The sequence below is a fragment of the Geospiza fortis genome, unplaced genomic scaffold, assembly GCF_000277835.1.
Source record: "Geospiza fortis unplaced genomic scaffold, GeoFor_1.0 scaffold491, whole genome shotgun sequence".
Lineage (NCBI taxonomy): Eukaryota > Metazoa > Chordata > Aves > Passeriformes > Thraupidae > Geospiza > Geospiza fortis.
Window position 1 is genome coordinate 833776 of NW_005054390.1, and position 21595 is coordinate 855370.

The 21595-nt window shown below is 40.0% G+C and overlaps 1 protein-coding gene across 1 annotated transcript in view; it reads right to left on the bottom strand.

Annotated features, from left to right (window-relative positions):
- Nucleotides 1-1027: 1027 nt before the first annotated feature.
- Nucleotides 1028-21595, bottom strand: part of KIAA2026 (KIAA2026 ortholog) — a 47479-nt gene continuing 26911 nt past the window's right edge. The window contains exons 6-8 of the mRNA XM_005425594.2: nucleotides 15866-15981; nucleotides 9231-9418; nucleotides 1028-7069 (exon numbers count right to left, since the gene is read on the bottom strand). Coding sequence (XP_005425651.1) covers nucleotides 3459-7069; nucleotides 9231-9418; nucleotides 15866-15981 — 3915 coding nt within the window. The 3' untranslated portion in view covers nucleotides 1028-3458. The remainder of the gene's footprint in view (nucleotides 7070-9230; nucleotides 9419-15865; nucleotides 15982-21595) is intronic.

A 21595-nucleotide genomic window follows, 5' to 3' on the forward strand; every position in this document is an offset into this window, starting at 1 on the left:
AGTTTTCTGACCTAATCCCATGAGACATACTAGTTTCTCTTCACTCACTTACCAGGAGAATTTTTGCTTCCCTTTTCACATTAAATTCTTTGCCACGTTACACAGTGAAATCAGCACAGGTTTGAATGACTTGGCAGAAATACTTGGTTTGAATAGGTACTTCTATGACCCCTAAGACTTGTCAAATACAATTGCTTCTAGGGTGGCAGAATCCCTATGAGAAAATGGCAGCACACACATGGGGGTTTGAAAAATGAAACAAAATTAATGCAATTTTCTCCTCATAGCAAAGCAAAACTATTGTGCAGAACATGTCCTTTTAGGTAAATAAAAGGATGTCATTCAGAATATTCAAAGTCATTAGTAAATCTAGAATTTTGCATGTAATATAGTGTTTGAATATTGTATATAATATCAGAGGGCGTCCAAAAGCAAGGCATTTTACAAGCTCTGAAATGTTGAACATGTTTTCTTAAAAGGTTGATTTATACACCTATGTTTATATGTTTCATTAAATGTCTTTTTAATTTCAAGTCGAGATGCAGGCAGTTCTGCTTTTTCATTGTGCCTGTGAATATAATCTACTTTTTTACAGTTCTTTTTGGGCTACTGCTGGCACTATTCACTTGGTGGAGTGCAAAAGGTACATAGCAAATTGTCAACGGATATTTAGGTTCACGTGAAAAAAAGCCTTATCTCTGACTGACATTCATACTATCGGAAAAGAGTATTGAGAATAGGAATTTTATTCACAAAAATTACTAAAATTTGGTTTTACATAATGAATGTTGCAAGCCCATTACACAGCAGTCTCAAGTCTTTCTCCAGTAGGATTTGGAATGTGAACATATATCTGAGAATAAAAACCCATGAAAACTGTAATCAAAGTAACCAAACTTCTCATGTTGTAAAGTTTATGTCTGCCAAATTATAAAACATTTACGAAAATCATAAAATATTGCCATATTAATTCAGAAAATTTCTTGGAAATCATTCAAGCAAGTTACTTGAGTCCTGAGTTCCTAAATTCAGCTTCTCTAACTTTTCTCTTTATTAGAATTATAGCATAAATCTTTCTATTACATTAGCACACAGAAAAATGTCATGCAAGAACTTTTTCTCCATCAAGAACAACTTCAATACTAGAACCTAGTCTTGAGCTTTCCAAACAATGTAGGCAACTCACTCTACAGTAAACATAAATTAGAAAAAAGGAAAAAAACAATCATTGCAAGAGAAAAATAAAAAAAGCAAGTCCCAAGGTTCAACCAGTGAAATGGAAATAAAATGAGTTGCTGGTACATATGGGTAAAGTGTCCATGAAGAAACTGCCATTCTCTGCCATCTCCCTGTGTTGGAAAAGTCACCTGCAGCATTCAACTGATAAATGCAGTCAGACTTAAAAATCCTTAGTACTGTAAACTCTACAAGGGCATGCAGACACCCTTGGTACCAGGTGTCTTTAAAATCAATTACAAAACACCTTCCATGAGAAGTAGGAAAATTGTAGTAGGTAGGTTTTTCTGAATTTAAACAAACCTTCTTTCATTCCAAAACAGACAGCTTCCATCTTTCTCAGTCCTGAGATAAGATGGAGATTTCTGATCCAGAAAGATGCAATTCCCCACTGAAATTCTGTTAATTAGTGCAAAAGGAAAGGTTCCTATGGAAGGCACAAGCCTTTCTTCCCCCCCAGTTTCCCAGAACTTCAGCTAAATAGCTATCAGGTTACTTTTCAGAACAATTTAAACAGCAGCTGACAGAGGCAGTAAGATGTGGTCCTGTTCTTCAACTCAACATCATAACTGCAAAACTGTGTACAGCAAAAGGGGAAGGGAAGTAGAAAATTCAACAGGATGAAAGCAAAGGTTGAAGCTTCATTTTTATGAAACTCAGTCTACAAACACGGCTAAATACAGATATGTAAGCTTTTATCCCCTTTGTCACAGCTATTTAAAAGGCAACTATCATTCATAAGCTCTTCTGAAATCCTCCCTTCTAGTTTCTAAAAAAACCCAAACCAACAAACTCCACAAAAAATCCAACACATACGAAGACAACAATTCTAAAATCACCATCTTCCATAAGATAAGATGGGCACCCTTTCTCTATATGTAAAATCACAAAAGATATAAAAAACTTATCTCCATGAGCAGGCAGCTGTGAACTCAGCAGATCTGCAGAAAATAACCCAAAGGTTTTATCAGATCAAATGCTGAAACTAAGCCAATAAATACTGAATACACTGTATAAAAAGGGAAGGTTTATGCAATATGTAAATTATCCCCATTCAAAGCACTAATAAAGCTTCTTTTAATCTTGTATGATGTTTTAGCACTGCCCTTCCAGACAGACCACTTATAAGCTAAAGAAAACATGCAGAGCTAGAAAGCATGACCAGTGGAAAAAAAAGGTAGTTGTTATGGCTAGATGGAAGATTAGTGAGTGACCTTGTTACAGTTACCAGATAATGTGGAAATACACACAAGGCTGTAAAACAGAGAACAATGAATTGTTCAACAGATCTTTGAGCTTTAAGACAAAGCACGGCAGTCCTTAAGAGCAATCAGTGTGACTTAGACTGGTGTATAGGAAGCCATTTGTAGCCTTACCATTTCACTCCAGTTATTTAGGCAACATAACCAAACCATTAAGAATGGATGAAGTACGGGTTATCCTGCCCTATATCATGAGGAACAATAAGGAGGCCATCCTTCCAAATCCTGTCAAATCACGTGAAATGTAAAATCAGAGAAGAACAGAAGAGATTAAATAATTTCATTCTACCATACACCAAAAAAAAGAGATATATGTATGTATGTATGTATTCTCCCATGGTGTAACAGATACACATATTTTTAACTACTGCCAACACAAAGCAGTATAGCAACTTGATTTATTACATGCAGATTCTTCTGCATTGTTGCTAAACAGTACACTGGTCCAAAGTTACTAAAATACTTAAAAAACTATACATTATGTAAACAAAACATAAATAAGACAGCATAGTTTTTTGTACATATTATTTAGTACAGGAGTTCAGGAATATGTACAATTCTATACTGTGGATTGCATTTTTACAATGCATAATTTTTTTTTAAAGAAACAAGTCAAAAATAAATTTAACAAATAAAAAGGAGATATATACTGTCATAAACACACTGGCAAACAGTCCATAGTGTAAGATGGAACATGTGCAAATTGTGAGATTTCTCCAAACTGTTAAATGAATTAATTGGTCATCTCTGAGCCTTTTACTAGAGAACTTTCTGAAAACTTCTGACAAACTAAAATTTTTCTTTCTCCACATCCCCACAGGTAAACAGGTAAGAACTGCAACCTTGTTAATATTGAGTAAACCAATTGTTTAAAACATTATAAGAAATTTTTCAATAGTTAACAACTTCCAAAGTCTGAAGAATGCCCCAGAATTTCAAAGTGGCTCATTTGCAGTAAATTCAGGGTGCAGCTTTGTCAGGTTTATCAAGGCAAGATGACTGAGACGCAGGGAAGACCGCAGTAGCATTTCTGCTTGTGGAACTAACAACAGGAAGCAGTGATGAACACAGGGAAGGAACTTTTGGTGCTGAAGTATTTAGAGCATTCAGTATGGCTCCCTCTGGACTGACCAACAGTTTTTTGATAGAACCATCTAGCTGAAACACTGATGTGTTGCTTGGTAAATGAGAGTTCAGAGGATGAAGAGCAGAAACAGCAGATGCAGCTACATTAATGGGAGACTTTGTCACTGAAGATACAGACAGAGTTACTGCAGACAGTGGAGTACATGAGCTAGCTGGAGTACCAAATATCTGGGGTGTAGCATGTACGATGGGTAAAGCATCTGCAGCTCCAAAAGAGTTCACAATTTTTGTAGAGCTTTTCAAAGGATGTTTTGGGATTTGCCAACTTAATGAATGACTTGGTGCTAGGATGATTTTTGAGGTTATTGGATTAACAGCTGGTACACCTTGAGGCTCTTGACCATGGTTAATTGTTAAAGGAGTCTGTTTTGTATTACAGGAGAGAAGAAGAACATGGCTGCCAGCTCCAAGGCCTTGTAGTGGAACAACAAAGCGAGTACCATTAATCATTATCTGAGTTCCAGGTGCCAAAGGCATACAAGTGTTAATGACTATTTTCTGTTGAGTGGAAGGTTCATTCAATGGAATTCCTCCTGTTTTGCTTATTACAGGGGGCGAAGCTTCAGACATCTGAGCAGCAGAAGCACCAGCATAATCATGACTTTGTTTCTCTGTACTGGGAGGTATCTGCTGGCATTGTAGGGTGGAAAGACTGGGAAAACCAATTACTTCACCTGTATTTGGTGATGGAGGGGGCAACACACTCTGAGGTTTGTGAATACCTGCATGACTTGACACAGGAGCTGAAATTCCTGATGACTGAAACTGAACCAGTGTGGGCAACTGTCTTTTTGGTACTGGAAGAGGAGCTGGAACTGCTGCCAACTGAGGAACTGTATGTAACACCTTGTGGCGGGTGGCTGCAGGTCCAGGCAAACTAATGACTGGAAATTGCAGAGCAGGTGCTAAGTTTTGCGGAGATACTGTTGGTTGTGTTGAAATCAGCACAGACGAAGCAAGATGTCCTGTCTTCACAGTTGATATACCCACAGTATTTCCAATATTTGATGTGCAAAGTCGATTATCCAGAACTGGCCTTATTCTTGAGGGATCATTGCCACCAATCAAGACAGTAGACTGTGCCCCAGAGGAAGTTCCACTTGACGTAACTGAAACAGATTCTACTTGTGCATTTGCTGTTGTCATTGTAAAGGCATTTTCAGCTTTTGTTGCAACACATACAGATTCATTAGCTGACACAGCAAAACTTGGAACAGGAACCATAGTACTACTTGTCAAGGATAGGGTCGAGGCTGTCCTCTTCTTGTCTTCCCCTTTAGAAATGCCAGAGTGCAATATATTAACTGGTACAGCCTCCTGTGCACTGCCTTTAGTATTTACAATGGTCTGACCTATATTTAGTCCAATTTTCACATCTTTTACTTGAGCAATAGCTGGTGATGAGTTTATTCTTATTGGTGCTCCTACTGTAGATGGGATCAAAACCAACTGTGGGTGCTCTGTGGCATTAATAAAGGTTTTGGTCAGGGAAGAAGGAAGTTTCTGTTTCAACGACTCTGCAACTAGATTGGTGGTTGATGGGCCATTGGCAATTTGTGCGTTAATGAAAACCAGCTTCTGAGCATTAACAGCAGTGGATGCTGGACAGGGTTTAATATTGACCCCTGATGCCCCAGACGGAGATAAAATTGGTGGATTTGTGATTAATGTAAACTTCTGGACTGCAGTACCACTGATTAACTCTCCATTTGTTGCAGAATTTGACTCAGATTGTGTAACAGATTTTGTTTTCACTTTAGTGTCCCCTTGATGCTGCACAGAAGAATTTGGAGTTTTGACAATATTACTTTGTCCAGTGCTAGTCACACTAGCAAGGCTGTTTGGAGCTGCTGACACCAAATTGCTAGCTAATGGAATGGAGGATAAAGAAGAAGACACGTGGTGGGAGTCCTCTCTTACTCGACACAAAGAGTCCCAAACAGCTGGCTGCTGTAGTGTGAATTTGGTATTTTTCTCCATGGCCTGGGTAAAATCAGCAGGGGAAGCTGGAATGTTAACAAAAGAAGTTGTTGAGGGAGCAAATCCAGAAGGAGATGATTGTCCAATATGTGGGAGACCAGATGTGGCTGTTGCTACAAATGGAAGACTAGAGCATGATACTGCTGTGGTTTTTGGCACAAGAAAGGCCTGAAGTTGAGACGCGTAAGTGAAAACTGAACTAGGACATAAACTACTAGGTGAAATCTGGTCTGGGTTTGTTTGCACTTTAACAATTCCAGTGTTTCCACCTCGTGTTGTGACCAGGATAGATTGTGATTCTCTTACACACACTGTCTTTAGCTCTTGCTTAGTTTCAAGGGAGTCAGTTTGCTGCTGTGATGCCAGACTGTGAGAGGCAGAATCAGTGTTTGTAGATGCACTTAATGCGGCTGCTGGTGTCAAGGATTGGCTAGCTGTGGAAAGAGTAGGTGAAGCCAAAGACACAGGCAATGTAGCAGCCGAAACTGTAGTCTTGAATTTGCCACTGTCACTTTGGCTTACCTTAATTATTGATAAGTTATCTGCTGAAGTTACACTAGACAATGGTTGTGTAGTGCTCATGGGACCAGTCACTTGTGATGAGTGGGTAGTATTCTTGCTAAAAACTGTAGTGGGTGACTGAGTGGCATTTGCAGGGCTTGTTACCAGAACAGGTGTTAAAGAAACACTGACGTTTGGCATTTTTGGTAAAGATGTACAGTGCACCTCAAATGACTTTTGTTGTAGCGACTGAACATCCTTGGACACAATTTTTTCTTCCTTCTGCTGAAGAAGAAAATTCTTAGGTAAAATAAGAACTTGTTGCATGACTTTTTCTCCATTTTTAGGGTCAATCATAGCTTGCATTTGAATTTTCACTGAGTTGTTGGGAACGTCTATTGGTACACAGTGGCCATTTGGCATTTTGTATACCATTTGTAAAGGAGTCTTTGAAATGGCCTGGCAGGGCAATGCTGGTTTGATCAGTGATGATTCCAAAGCTGGTAAAACTGACTTTTCAGAAGTAGATACGTTCATGCTTGCAGGAGGCAACAATTGATTTGTTAAGGTCACTTTGTTCCCAGTATTCTTGGCAAGCAAGGCTTGTATGGGTTTGGTCCCTTTCAGAAAGTTTGACACTGATGTTGCAGGATCTGTCAAGGAAAGCAGCTCTAGAGTTGACCCTTCAAATTGTTTCAGCTCAGTCAAGCAACTATCCAACTGCAGGCTACTTTCTGAACTCTGGACCACAGCTTCATTAGTGTTCAGTTTAGTTTTCTTCCTTGGTGAAATCTCAGTAGTGCTTTGATCCAGACAACTATTTTGCTTGAGCTGTCGTTTAATGCATTTAGGCAGTGTCTTCAGTATCTCTTTAGAAGCTGATTCTTTTTTCAGAATTCTGTTTTTTCCTGCAGGTAAATTCATGTCTAATAGTTTCATTTCATCTGCAAGGATATTAAAACAGAAAGTGTGTTTTACATGCTTGCAATTGATACTCCTATGAAACCGTTTTACAGTGTCTTGCTAAAGGCAATACACTAGGTTTGCCAGAGTAAAGTTATATGGAAGGAAATGTCTCAATTTTTTAAGGCATCTGCTCAAGGATCTTTGCTATACAAAAAGGGGGTAATAAGGAAAGGAGGAAGTAATAAACAAGAACATACATGGACTGAAACCTGACCAGCAATGGGAGACAGTTAGGAAAACCAAACCTTGTCAGTTAGGTTAATTGACAACAGTATGTGAAAGCATGAAAATGTATATTCCAGCAAGGTTATCTTGAGGGAGAAAAAGGGAAAAGTCAGGAAAAAACATACAGAGACATAGATCCAACCAAACAAAAATGGAGACAATGTCAAGAAACAACTTCACCAATCACCCCAGTTAATGGGCTATCAGGAAACTGCAGAAGCCTCTTGCAGGAAGATAACTTTCTGAACCTAATATGATTATAAACCAGGGTTGATCCTGGAGACAGAGGCAGGAGGGGTAAGGGAATTGGTACAGCTATACAACTCATGAAGCAATGTGTAGAGACAAGCGGAGGTGCAAGGACAGCTGCAAGAGGTTACAGCCTGTGGGCTTAGTGACAGCTGCTGGGGGGGGGGTGAGTGTCTACCCTTCCCAAATCCAGTGAGTGTGTATTCACTGATAAACTTCAAGCCAGACTAGCTGGTGAACAGGAGGTCCTGGGGGTCTGGGCCGGCCTAACAGGTGGACTTGTGAGTGGGGGATGCCTGTGCAATGATGTGAATGCCATGTTTCATAGTGAGCATCAAGCTGGACTAGCCAGTGAGCAGGGGATGCATGAAGTGGTAAGAGGGCTGAAGATGCATGCAGGAGGGCCAGGTGGACAGAAGGGCCATGCATTGAGGTTTTGATTGCATGGGGCTGCAGGGGGTGCTCTCTGAGGAGAGAGGCCAGGAATTGCCTTGTGCCAGACACAGCTGACTCCAAAACAAATCCACTGCAGGACATGGCTGAGCCTGTCAACCAAGCTGGTGATGTCTCATGGATAATGCTTTGTAGAAGAATGTGATAGAATGGACCAAGGAAAAGATGTAGAAACACAATTCTGTAGACAGCAAGGTCAGCAAAGAAGGAGGGGTAAGAGGTGCTCCAGGCACTGGAATGGAATGGATTCCCCTGCAATGCAGAAAGACCCCTGATCAAGCAGGTTCACCTGCTCCTATGGAGGACCCTGCTGGAACAGGTATGTACATTGAAGATGCTTGAGAACAGAACCCTGCTCTACTGTAGGTGAGGAGAATGTCTTGAAGGAAGTTGCAGCCCATGAAGAGCCCACTCTGAAGCAGGTTCCTGACAGGAACTGCGGCATATGGGAGATCCACACAGTCTTATGCTGAAAAGCTCTAGCCTACGGAGAGGACCCAAAATGGTGCAGCTTGTGAAGCACTGAATTCTATAGCGGGGACCCCACAGTGGAACAGGGATGAGGAAGGAGCAGAAGGGACTAACCATTATGAACTGAACTCAATCCCCAGATTCAATCCTTCCTATGATATTTGACAAGGGGGGAGGTGGAAGAACTGGGAATGAAGATAAGCCCTGGGAGGTGGATATGTGAAAGGGAAAGGTTTAGGTTTTGTATTTGTTTCTTACCATTCTACTCTATTCTTAACTGACAACAAATTTAATTTAATTTTCCTGGAGTCTATTTTGACTGTGACAGTAATCGGTGAATGATCTCCCTTGTCTGTATCTTGACAGTTAAGCTATTCCACATTGTTTTCTCTCCCTAGCCTCTTAAGAAAGGGAGGGGTGACAGTGGTAGGACAGGCATCTGGCAGCTGGCCAAGGTCAACCCATCATAAAATTCCACACAGATCTAATATGCTATCACAGAGATAGTTAAGCACAAAAAATAGCAAATACTTCAATAAAGCAGAATTTTCATCTTGGTCATGCTTGCCCTCTTCAAGTCTACATCTGACAGATATGCACCACAAGCCATTTTCATATTATCAGTGGTAGAGTTAAGGTAAAAAGTAGAACTCAAACTCACATGGAAAAATTAGGTTCCCAAACAAACTCAATTCAGCTCCTGAATCAAGTTCAAGCTACTGAATTCCAGTAAATGCTTACCATTGTCTGAGTGATCTTTTTTGGGAACTTCTATATGTTCTGCAGACTCTGATGATTTACCGCATACTACTGCAAAAGATTCTTTGCCAGAATCAACTTCACTTTCATCATTACTCCACAATTCTCTGGTAAATTTATCATGGTCTGGATGTCTTTTAAAGTCATCATAGTCCTTCTTCAATCTAGACCTTAAAAACAAAACTAACTTTACTAAAAAACCATACTTTTAAACATTAATTTTATTTCTATTTGCTGCCAAACAAAAAGTTGGTGTCAATTTAATTGCCTGTGCTCTTCAAATAATTACAGTGTAGCCCTGTCTGCAAGTCCCTAAAACCAGAAATTGTGACATGAGAGCAATGTTCTTTACTTTACCAAAACTGAATTCTATTTCATTAAGCCCTCTAACAATAGCAAAAAAGACTGAGTCAAATGACCATTACTGTTTTACTGTATCCATATCCTTTCCCTCCTTCATCTTTCGTGCGACAAATATACCTGTATGGACTTGAGTATTAACTGTAAAAAGTCTACTCCTTACTCTGAAGGCAACCCCAAGAAGAGAATTCAGTAAATATAGTGCCATCATGCCTCTGGCTCAGCTATGAGACTGTATTGTAACTTTCTCCTTAAGAACACTTTCTTATGTCTGGCCCATTAGAACAGCTGCTGCTATGAGTTCCATAAGTTCAGGCTCCACTAAAGAATGTGCATATGACAGAAATACACAGGTACTTCAGCCATTTGAACACCATTCATAAGCACATCCACTTACCTTGATACTGCTAACCTGTACATGTTTTCATTGTCCCTTCTTCTAAACCATTGTTTACATGGGATTTAGTGGCTATTTTAGCATACCAATACACTGAACTTCAGGATTCAGCTGGTGCTAACCAACACAATGCCCAGAAGGATTATTTAGGAAATGAATAAATAGATTATAGCAATTAACATCTTCTGTGGAGTAGAATCTAGACTATTCCGGACCTAACCTATATGACAGTAACAGTAAGATCTTAAATTCACTCATTGTTCTGCTTTAGTATAACAGCTATTTGCATTGAATGCAGCAATGGCCAACTGCTCTCTATGAGTTGTAGAGGAAGGAGCCATGAATGATTTCACAGCTGGTAGGGCATAAGCCTCACCAGTCAGCAAGCTATTCCACTCCCACGGAATCTGGCCACAGGGCAGGCCTAGGGATGGTAACTGGCTTCAACCAAGAGCCCAGATTAACAGGCAAGTTCCTGGTGCTGAGGCAGGTCTGAGATCAAACTGGGAAGTAGATTCAAAGTTTAAGATCAGGACCAGGATCCTGCAGTGATGGCTGCCAGGGCCAGGACCCAGTTAAGTGATTTCTGGGCAGCTCCACAGTGATGATGCAGGTAGAAGGTCAGTCTGCGGGTCAGTCCGGATGAGTGGGATCTATGGCCAGGCACAGTAACTGCTGTAGTTGAGCTGGAGACTGGCACACCCCCAGCAGAGACTGAAGACTGCAGAATGACCTGAAATGGGATCATGGACAGGTGGCATAGATGGAGAGCCTGGTGGGGCTTCTAAGGGTCAGTGAGATCTAGTCATTTACTCCCAGCTTTGACACTCTCACTGAGAGCAGACATTGAAGCCTGTATGAAGATGTTGTCTGGACAGTACTTCAACTCTGTCATCAGGATTTTGAGCTTGAAGTCTAGGTGTGGAACAACTATAGGAGCACACTGGGAACTACTACTGTACTAAAGTTTGTGGATGTAATTTCCTTTTTTCTTATGAGGAACCTCTGCTGTGAAGCCAGTGAACAATTGTAATCAGTGGGCACAAGTAACTTTCTCTTTTAAACCTTGCTGCTATTCAAATGCAATTCAACATTATACTCTGTCATAATCTTGAAAAGACCAGAGGATCTTTCAGAAGAGAAGGAAAAGGATTTTGATCATAAAGTCTGCTCCTCCTAGTTAAAGACAATAATAGAGAGGGAGACAGGAAGGGAGGGAGGGAGGGAGGGAGGGAGGAAGGAAGTGGCGGAAGGAAGGAAGTGGCAGGAGGAAGTGGCGGAAGGAAGTGGCAGAAGGGAGGAAGGGAGGAAGGGAGGAAGGGAGGAAGGAAGGAAGGAAGGGTCCAGATGTGGCATCAGGAGGCAGAAGTGTTGCCCAGCCCTTCACACCTTGGAATTTAAACACTGTTATTCAACTAGGAGATGTTAGTACCTGGCTGAGACACCCTGTAGACAGAGCAGCTGCAGTGAGACTTATGGGGGAACTGATATTTACACCACTGTAGCAAATTTGCTCAATTGCTTTTGCCCTTTTACATGACACCTTTCTTCACCACTGTCACTGGCGCTACACAGCTGCTTAGCAGCTGCATAATGATACAGACCAAGACAGTGACCTAGAATCCTCCATACATCTTTCTTTTCTCCCCATGATTTGTAAACATCACTCTTGAGATGGACCTGGTCCCTGGTATGCCATGTGTATGTCCAAAAAGTTATGTCATGGAAATTCTCAGGCTTTCCTCATTAAATTAACTAGGGTTACAGCATAAAACACACATACTAAAAACACAAGTTGAATTCAGTTAATTTGGCAAGTTATCTTGCACTCCAAGTACACACTTCTCAAGCTAGCAGCACACACATACGTAAGATCTCAACTACACTGTTCCAGACTAAAATTTACTCCTATCAATCACAGCTAATATAGAGCATTTAACACACTTTGGATGACAATTCTGTGTTCTATGACCACACTGATGCAACCCTGGAAACAAACAGAAGCTGGAAGCCACTGTGCTCCAAGAAAGTTATGATCTTCTTGCAATTACTGAAACCTGGTGGGATGTGAATGGAGTGTGACTGTTGATGTCTACAGGCTTTCCAGAACAGACAGGTGAGGAAAGAGAGAGGCAGAGGGGTGGCCCTCTACATCAGGAAGTAGACTGAGTGTGAAGAGCTGTCTCTGAAGAGCAGCCACGAGCAGGCCAAATGCCTGTGGCTAAGGATCAGGGACCAAAGCAACAAAGGGAACCTTGCGGATGGTTTTAAGTGCAGACACCTGATCAAAGGGGCCCTATTGATGAAGCCTTCTTGCTCCAGCTACAGGAGGCATCATGCTCACAGGCTCTTGTCCTGCTGGGGCACTTCAACCATCCTAACATCTCCTGGGAAAGCAGCACAGAAAGCTGCAGGCAAGCCAGGAGACTTTTGGAAAGAATGAGGGATATTTTCTGAAGCAAAGGAATAGACAGCAGCCCTACCAGAGGCGATATAATCCTGGATCTGAAGGGCACCAATGGAAGCAAGCTGATGTTGAACATCAGGGTTGGAAGGAGTCTGGGCTGCAGTGATCACACATTGCTGGAGTTTGCAGTCATGAGGGGTATGGGCCAGGTGAGGAACAAAGTTAGGCCCCCAAGCTTTAGGAAAACAGACTTCCAGCTCTTCAAGGAGATAGCCAGTGAGATCCACTGGGAGACTTCCCTCAGGGACAAGGGAGTGGAACAGAGCTGGCAGATCTTTAAGGAAGTCTTCCACCACGTGCAAGAGCTGGCAATCTCCAGGAGCAAGAAACTGTGCAAGGAAGGCAAGGGAATAGCAGGGCTGAGTAGGGAACTGTTGGTCACACTGAAGGGAAAGAAGCAAATGGACAGGCAGTTGAAGTTAGGATGGGTGGCCCAGGAAGAGCTTGAAGAGACCTGGAATTGATCTGGAATTGATCTTGGCAAAGGGCACAAAGAATAACAGGAAGGGCTTCTACAGGCACGTTAACCACAAAAGGAAGGCCAAAGAAGGTGATCCCCTCTGATAAATAAGGGTGGAAACTGGTAACAATGAATAAGGAGAAGGCTGAGGTACTCAATATCATTTTGCTTCAGTCTCCAAGGGCAACATTTCTTCCCAAACCTCTTGAGAGGATAGACATGAGGATAGGGATTGGGAGAATAAAGTCTCTTCCACTCTAAGTAAAGATCACCTGAGGTTCATGATCACCTGAAGAATGTGAATGTACCAAAGAGAGGCAATTGGCTGATGTATTATCCAAGCCATTCTAAATGATATTTGAAAAAATCTTGGCAGTTAGGTGAAGTCCCAGGTGGCAAGAAAAAGTAAAACATTGTACACATCTTAAAAAAACATTGAAAGGAGGACCCTTGACCTGTCAGCCTTTCCTTTGGTGAGGAAGATCACAGAACAGACTCTCCCAGAACCTATGCTAAGGCACAGGGAGGTCACTGGAGACAACCAGCACAGCTGCCCCAATGGCAAGTCTTGAGTGACAAATTCAGTGTTCTTCTAGGATGGACTGACTACATCAGTGGACAAGGGAATGGCTACAGTTGTCATTTATCTGGATTTCTGTACAGCCTTTGACATGGTCCCCCCACAAGATCCTTGTCTCCTAAATTGGAGAGATTGGGATTTGACAAGCAGACTATTAGGTGGATAAGAAATTAGTTGAATGGTGGCATCCAGAGGGTAGCGGTCAATGGCACAGTGATGGACATCATTGACAAGTGGTGACCCTCAGGGGTCCATACTCAGACCAAAGTTATTTAATATCATCACTAGTTACATAGACAGAAGGATTGAGGGCCCTCTCAGCAAGTTTGCAGATGCCACCAAGCTGAGCAGTGTAGCTGACACACCTAGAGGATGGAATGCCATCCAGAGGGACCAGAGCAAGCTTGAAAAATGGGTCCATGGGAAAATCTCATGTGCTTTAACAAGGCAAAGTGCAAGGTGCTGCACCTGGGTTGGGGAGACCCCCAGTCTCAGCACAGGTTGGGGATGAACAGATCAGAGCAGCCCTGCTGAGGAGGGCTTGGGGTGCTGGTGGGTGAGAGGCTGGACCTGACCCAGCCATGGGCACTCCCAGCCCAGAGAGCCACACGTGTGCTGGGCTTCATCCAGAGCAGTGTGGCCAGCAGGGCCAGGGAAGGGATTCTGCCCCTCTGCTCTGCTCTGGTGAGGCCCCACCTGCAGGGCTGCATCAGGTCTGGGGTCCCAGGAAGGACATGGAACTGTTGGAGTGACTCCAGAGGAGTCTACCAAGATGATCAGAGGGACGGAGCACCTCTCCTGTGCAGAAAGACTGAGAGAGACTGGTCAGTCTGGAAAAGAGGCAGCTCCGGTGAGACTTAATTGCAGCCTTCTAGTATGTGAAGGGAGCCTTCAAAAAAGGAAGGGAGAGAGACTTGATCAAGAGCTTGTAGTGAGAATACAAGGGGCAAAGGCTTCAAATAGAAATTGGGAAGAAATTCTGAAGTGCAACTATGGTGAGGCACTGGAACAGGCTGTCCAGAAAAGTTGTTGAAGCTCCATCCCTGGAAGGCCAGATAAGTTGGGGTTTTGTGGAGCCTCATTTACAAAAGGTGCGTCCGCCCAGGGGGATTGGAATTGGATGATCTTTAAGGCCCCTTCTAATCCAAACCATTCTATGATTCCGTGATTTGACAGACAAGAATACTGAGCACCAAACCATTCCACAACAGAATTTACTAAAAGGGTATAACTGTAGACTTCACATAAAGGAAAACTAAATTCTTCCTGACAGTAATACTATCTGCCATGTGTCCACAAGGATTCTAAATTGTGAAAGACAGGAAGAAATTAACAGCTCAGGAAAATTAACAGGAATGAGAAGAGAAAGAAATAGGAACAATCCAAAACTTGTATTTGGGTCCATTATTGAAAGCAAAATATTCAACAATATCCCAAATTTCCAAATAAGAGTTTTAATTCATGGATGATATTCACAAAATGAGCAACTGAGGAACCAATGAAACATCTTTGGTATTATGTTTTTGTTTTTTAAACATAACACCTTTTACCCTTTCCAGCATTAGCTCTGCACCACAAAACATTGTAACTTGCTTCCTTCACACCCAACATTTAAGAAGCCTCTCTTCCTACCCTTTGTTACAGAGCTCAAGCCTCTAATCGTTCCTTGCTTTTTAATTGTCTACATGGCAAAACTAAGGTACAATTATAGCAACAGCTGTACGGTTAACAGGAAAAAATGGTACTGACCTTAAAGATAGTATCTAGTCTCTCCATGATTTATAATCAGAGCAGTACTTTCACTGTTACTAATACTTGCACTTTACTAGATTTAAACCTGTCACTACTTCACTCATATTCCTCTGACATACTTCTTTCCAGACGCATTTCTAATTTACTGTGTTAAAAAGACCTCAAAACAATGCTTCAAGAATTGCTCTGTGGAGAATTCATTAATAGTTAATATAGGTAGCTTTACATAGTAAGTAGTTAGAGTATTCTAAGAAGTCCTGATATAGTTCTCTAGAGAAAGGTTTTCAGCATCTCTTAAGCAGAAATATAAATCCTAGCTGTCTTGTGATATATTATTGATCAGCATGCTTAAGGATTCTAGAGTGTTTTAGAGGAAAAAAACACTACCGGGTTAAGCTCAAATTTTTTTGGAGACAGTAACTCTGGAATAGAAGATACTTCTTCCTACTGAAGTATTGCCAGTGCCTCACTCCTCTCCCCAAACTATTCTAATTTTATTTATTTAAGAAGCCAACTTATTGATCTGTATTTAAAAGGTGAATTTGGCTCTGTTTTTCATCCCATGTACTACTGTTGAAAAAAAAAAAGAGCAGGTAATTACCTGTTTCTTTGAAATGCTTTAATTAGCTTTGGTTCCCATGGTAACAGTTCATTAAGCAGTCGTAACAACGTACCATGCAATTCCTTTACTGCTTGCTTCCGGTGGAACCATCTTCCCTGAAAACATAAATTCCAGTTATTTATCATTGCATTATACCTAAATCTTGTTCGATTTTACTAGCACTACAATAATCCTGGTACATGGATATAGCATATGAGGAAGACAACTGGAAGAAAAGATTAGGAACTTCAAGAGTTACATCCACCCTTCCAGAGTTATATCTATCTAGGACATTATTACTTTTATTTTAATACTACAGAGGGATAATATCATAGTTGGAAAAGTAATACTGCAAGGATGCTCACTTTTCACAGGTCAAAATTAAAACTGAAACAGGATTCTACAAATACTCCATGTGCTTAAAATTACTTAAATGACTAACCAACATGGGTAGTAATCTATTCAGTTCAGGGAAATCAACCACGTATATACACTTTTCTGAGTTAAAATTTTTACAGAAAATTGCATCATAATCTCATTTAAGAATAGTGGTATAAAGTATAACATTATTATTTGCAAAACAAACCTTACTACAATTTTCAAGGATAAAAATCACAATGTTTTTCTGTTACATTTTATTTAAAGTTCTAGAATAAAAGCTTTTTTTAAAAGAGAAGTTTAGCAAATTTGTCTTTTATGAAGCAACAGACTATGCAGCAAAGCCCAATTTTCCAACATACATCCTTTAAGCTTTTAATTCAAACATATAATTAAAAGTTTTATTTTAAAAACTGATATATGTAATCTTATATTCATGTTTTCATAAATCTAGAAAGTTTGAATAAGGAGAGAAGGCATTGGGAAATGACAACCATGCTGGACACGGTGCTGCAGAACACACCTCTTACCACCCACACATACCCCTTGTATGTATCTTTTCCCAAAACTTTATTCTGTAGTTCATTGCACAAAAGACTGAACAATGCATATATATGTAATTGTTATAAAAGAGATATGGTATAGTACTTCTGCCACTCAACCAACTCTGTGCATTTTATTAAATGAAGATTTTAGCTCTCGACTTGTAACACTAAAGAGACTATGGTTCTGCAAGAAAAAGGAGCAGGACTTGAGAACTTACTTATTTCATATACATATTTAGCTTTTGATAGTGCACATATCCTTCACAGCTTCCTGTGGTCTAGCACACCAAGAAAGGTAAGACGGGAAAATCTGGATAAAGCTTGTCACAGCTGCTTTTCAGCAGTCTACAAGAATGATCTTCCCAAGGACTTTAGATAATTTCTCTCTACACATTTCAGCAGATATTTCCAATGTACAAGATCACTCAGCTTGAATGCTTGTTTGAAGACCAGGTATGTATTTTTTTATGGATAATCATTTACATGTTACATTATAAAACAAACAGTTACCTTCATTCTTCAATTAAAATTACAAAAGCAAAGATCTTAAGTAGGATCATTATACCACATTACCACATAATGACCAGTGTTGTACACAACAGACAAGCTAGTAAACTGTATTATAATTTCCTTCACTTGCAGCCAGTCTCATGCATAAAACCTGTCACTAATCACTACAACAAAAACCAGACCTTGTGCATACTGTAGTCTACCAGAGCATTTGGTATCATCTCTTAAAGTCAGCAACCAACAGAATTGTTAACATACAAAAGAATATTACATGTACAGATATCTTTTTCTTGTAAAGTAAACAAAACATTTTGCAGACTGTTTTAAAATAATGTATTTATTACTGCAGAGCATTATTGCATTGTCTCAAAACAAAAAATCAAATAGCAAAACTAAACAATGCTACTACTATTCTGAAATAGAAATGCTCTACATGCAGTTGACAGCAAAAAAAAGTGTGAAAATGCAATATTAAAAATACATGAAAAATCACTGCAAAGTAAAAACCCCAAGAAATTATTAATTTCTGAGCTTAATTTGTCTTTAAATAAGGCTAAGGTCTTGGCTTTAGGAAAAAAAGAGTATGAGAAAAATAAGTATCAGCTGACCACGGAATAAATTTGAAGCAGCAGCTGTTAGGTAGCCAGCACATGTACAATGTTTAGTCAAGAACGGACTTCAAGACTACTGACATCATTATTACTTCACAGAAAAACAAATATATTACTTTTCTCTCTGCTTACAAAAACAAACATAAAAAGCTAGCCAATTCCTGCCCCCTAATTCTACAGGATTAGCAGCTCTAGTCGGAGGCCCATCTCTAGTGCTGTTCCAAAGGGTTCAGTACTGATCCAGTATTGTTTAACTTGTTCATCAGTGACTTGGATGAAGCGGCAGATGCCTCCCCAGTGAGTTCACCAATGACACAAAGCTGGGAGCAGTGGCCAATACCCCAGAGAGCTGTGCAACCCTTCAGAATGACCTCAACAGGGTGGAGAAACAGGAAAAGAGGAACCATACTTCCAAGTAATTTCAATGAAAATTTTATAGCAATATCATTTTAAAAAGCATAGACTAATTATCTCCCTTTGTTTCAATTACTTATTTTTCTTAGTGGGGTTTTAGAATTGACAATAAACCTGTTAATGGAAGAATGAACAAATTTTCGCCATGAGAAGAATCTTTTTTCCTCAGAAGTAGCCAGGACTGAAGAGTATAGGCCAAAAAAGGCTGGAATAAAAAAAAATCCTTCTCTTTTAAATTATTGTGGTTTAGGTGATTTTCTGTGCAAACACATAAATGCTAGATGTTACTATTCCTTAAAAATTACACAGTAAAAAGAGACATTAAAAACATTTATATAACCTTAAGATCCATCACAACAAAATTTAACATTCCTTTTCATATGCAATTTGATTCTCTAACACAGTCCGGTGCTTGTCTTTTATTCAGAGGGGGGAAAGGCAAATCAATAATTGATAAAGCTATGACTTAACTCCCTATTACATAGCTGCCCACTAATTTCTATAGATAGTACACTTGTTTTCACAAATATCTGCATTGTAAATTCTCAAAAATACCAAATGATACATTATAAGAGATCAGCTACAAACTGAGGCTTAGGAGGTTCAGGCTGGATCTCCAAAGGTATGTTCATCAGAAACATACAGCACTTGTTCCCTGGGAAAAGATGCCAACCCCCACCTGGCTACACACTCTTTTCAGGTAGCTGTGGTCTCTCCTATGCCTCCTTTTCTTCAGGCCCAACACCCCCAGCTCCCTCAGCTGCTTCTTACAAGATTTATTTTTTCAGACACTTCAGCTGTCTGCTCCATTGCCCTTCTCTGGTCTCACTCCAGAACCAAAATGTTCTTCTTGTAGTGAGGGGCCCAAAACTGAACATAGGATTTGAGGTGTGCCATTGCCCTTCTTGGCCACCTGGGCACTGCTGGCTCATGTTCAGCTGCTGTCACCAGCACCCCCAGGTCCTTTTCCTGGGGCAGCTTTGCAGCCACTCTGCCCCAGCCTGTGGCACTGCCTGGGGTTGGTGTGACCCAAGGGCAGGACCCAGCACTGGGCCCTGTTGAACCTCGCACCACTGGCCTTGATCCATGATCCAGCCTGTCCAGATCCCTCTGCAGAGCCTTCCTGCCCTCCAGCAGATCAACACTCCCACCCAGCCTGGTGTTGTTTGTGAGCTGACTGAGGGTTTCCTTGATCCCCTTGTCCAGATCACTGAGAATGATATTAAGCCAAATTTAGTTATCATCTTGTTCCAATTAGTGACAAACAAGACACTATTTTTTTCTGGAAACACAATATAAGGTATTAACACAGGAAAATAACAGAGAAAAAAAAGGACTAGACAGAGAAGTATACAATGTGACTTTAGGCTATGTCAGCTTACAAGTAGATTTCAAAAATGCGAACACAATAAAAATACATTTTACAAATGGGCTGAATGTTTCCATTTAAATGCAGAGAGACATTCAACACATTCAACTGAAAACTCACCTTTTAAAATAAGGTTTCTGACATCCAGAGCAGCCAGGAAATGCTGACCCCACTCTCTGTGATCGATGCACCAACATACACTATTCTGGTATACTTATCATGGAACCCCAAAGCAGACTGGAGCCAGGATATAGATACATGGGGTAAGGACTGAACTTTTTATATGAGTTTTTGTTTTGCTTTTAAATAAACACACACACACAACACCACAATATTAAGCAGTTTTATAAGATTGTCTGTAATCTTTACGTTATATCTCAGGGACATAAAGTAAAGAAAATTAGTAATCTTATAAAACCATGCAATATTGTTGAAAAGGGGTGGTGGTGGAGGGAGAAAACTTACCCTTAATAGGCCTGCTCCATTCTGCTGCGGGGTTCTGTGGTATGTGTGACATCACCAGTCTAGCGTTTTCTAGTGATGTCACACAGAGAGGGAGTTGGCAATCACCAGCTGCTTTGGACAACAGATACCTAAAGAAAAGAGATCAGTAACTTTTTCAAATCATATATGGATAAATGTTGAATGTTCTTAATAACTAATTTATGGGCCAAATACTACAATTTCAGGCACTTCCAATTTTGACTGAATAAGAATGCATTACAAGATCATGTATTCATACTATGCAAACTCATCTGTTATTGAAAGTGTTTTAATTTTGAAAATGCTTAGAGTTATCTTCTACAGTAGAAGTTCCTGAGACTCAATATGTTGCATTTTACTTTCAGCAACATCATTCTGAACATTATAAATATATAACAACAGCTAACCAACCTCTGACATTCTTTGAAGACTAGGATTAAGCAGAGTCAGGAAGAATGGCTTGTAGTAAATTATACAACAAATTCACTTACGACATCTCTTAATCAATTTTATCTTTGAGCATTTACCAGCAACCAATGAGAAGTCCTGACTCCAGCATGCACTTCCATGACCTATATTTCTGATCACATAAAGTTATATCCTAAAATGATCTCATACTCTCCTCTTTCTACTATAGGCAAATAAAGCAAAACAAACAAAAAACAACAACACCAAAACAAAGCGCAATAAATTTCTTGCTACCAAGACCATCTTTGTCTCCTGATTTAGTTCATTACTATGAAATGGTTTTCATTCAAATGTTTAACCACATTCCAGTTTTCTTTAGGCACAATTACTACACAATCATCACAGTGTTGATCAATATACCACTTTTTGTAGAAAAAAAATATAAATATATATAAAATATAAAAACCACAAAAACACAAGAGAAAGTTTATTATCAGCATGAGCTTACTGTTGAACTCAGAACAGTGAAATTATCCAGCACTGAATTGTCACGTTTTACTCCTCCATAAGAAGAACTTCAAAGTTTTCAACTAACTTACACCTCTGGAACTTACAAAGAAAATGGATTTATGTAGTATCTTAAACTGTTTACAAAACATTCATGGTTTTTAAGTTGGACTTAACTCCCTCTCATATATCTGAGTATTTTTCTCTTCTTAACTCTGAATATAGAAGTGTTTCTGTATTCTTCAGATGAGTGTGTTAAAAGCAGCTGTTTTGCTAGTACTATGTGCTGACAGGAATGTCTTGAATTATTTCTTCAAAAGAATATACTGATTGACCAATATCTAAAGCATTGTGAAATGTTCTGAATACAACTGTGTATTTCTGTGACAAAAACGTATGAGTACACATTCATCTTTCATGCAGAACCCACATTTTCACACTTGGAACTGTAGAAAGGTATGTGGGAAAAGCGGTTTAAAGAAAGCCTCTCCAATAAATACATTTA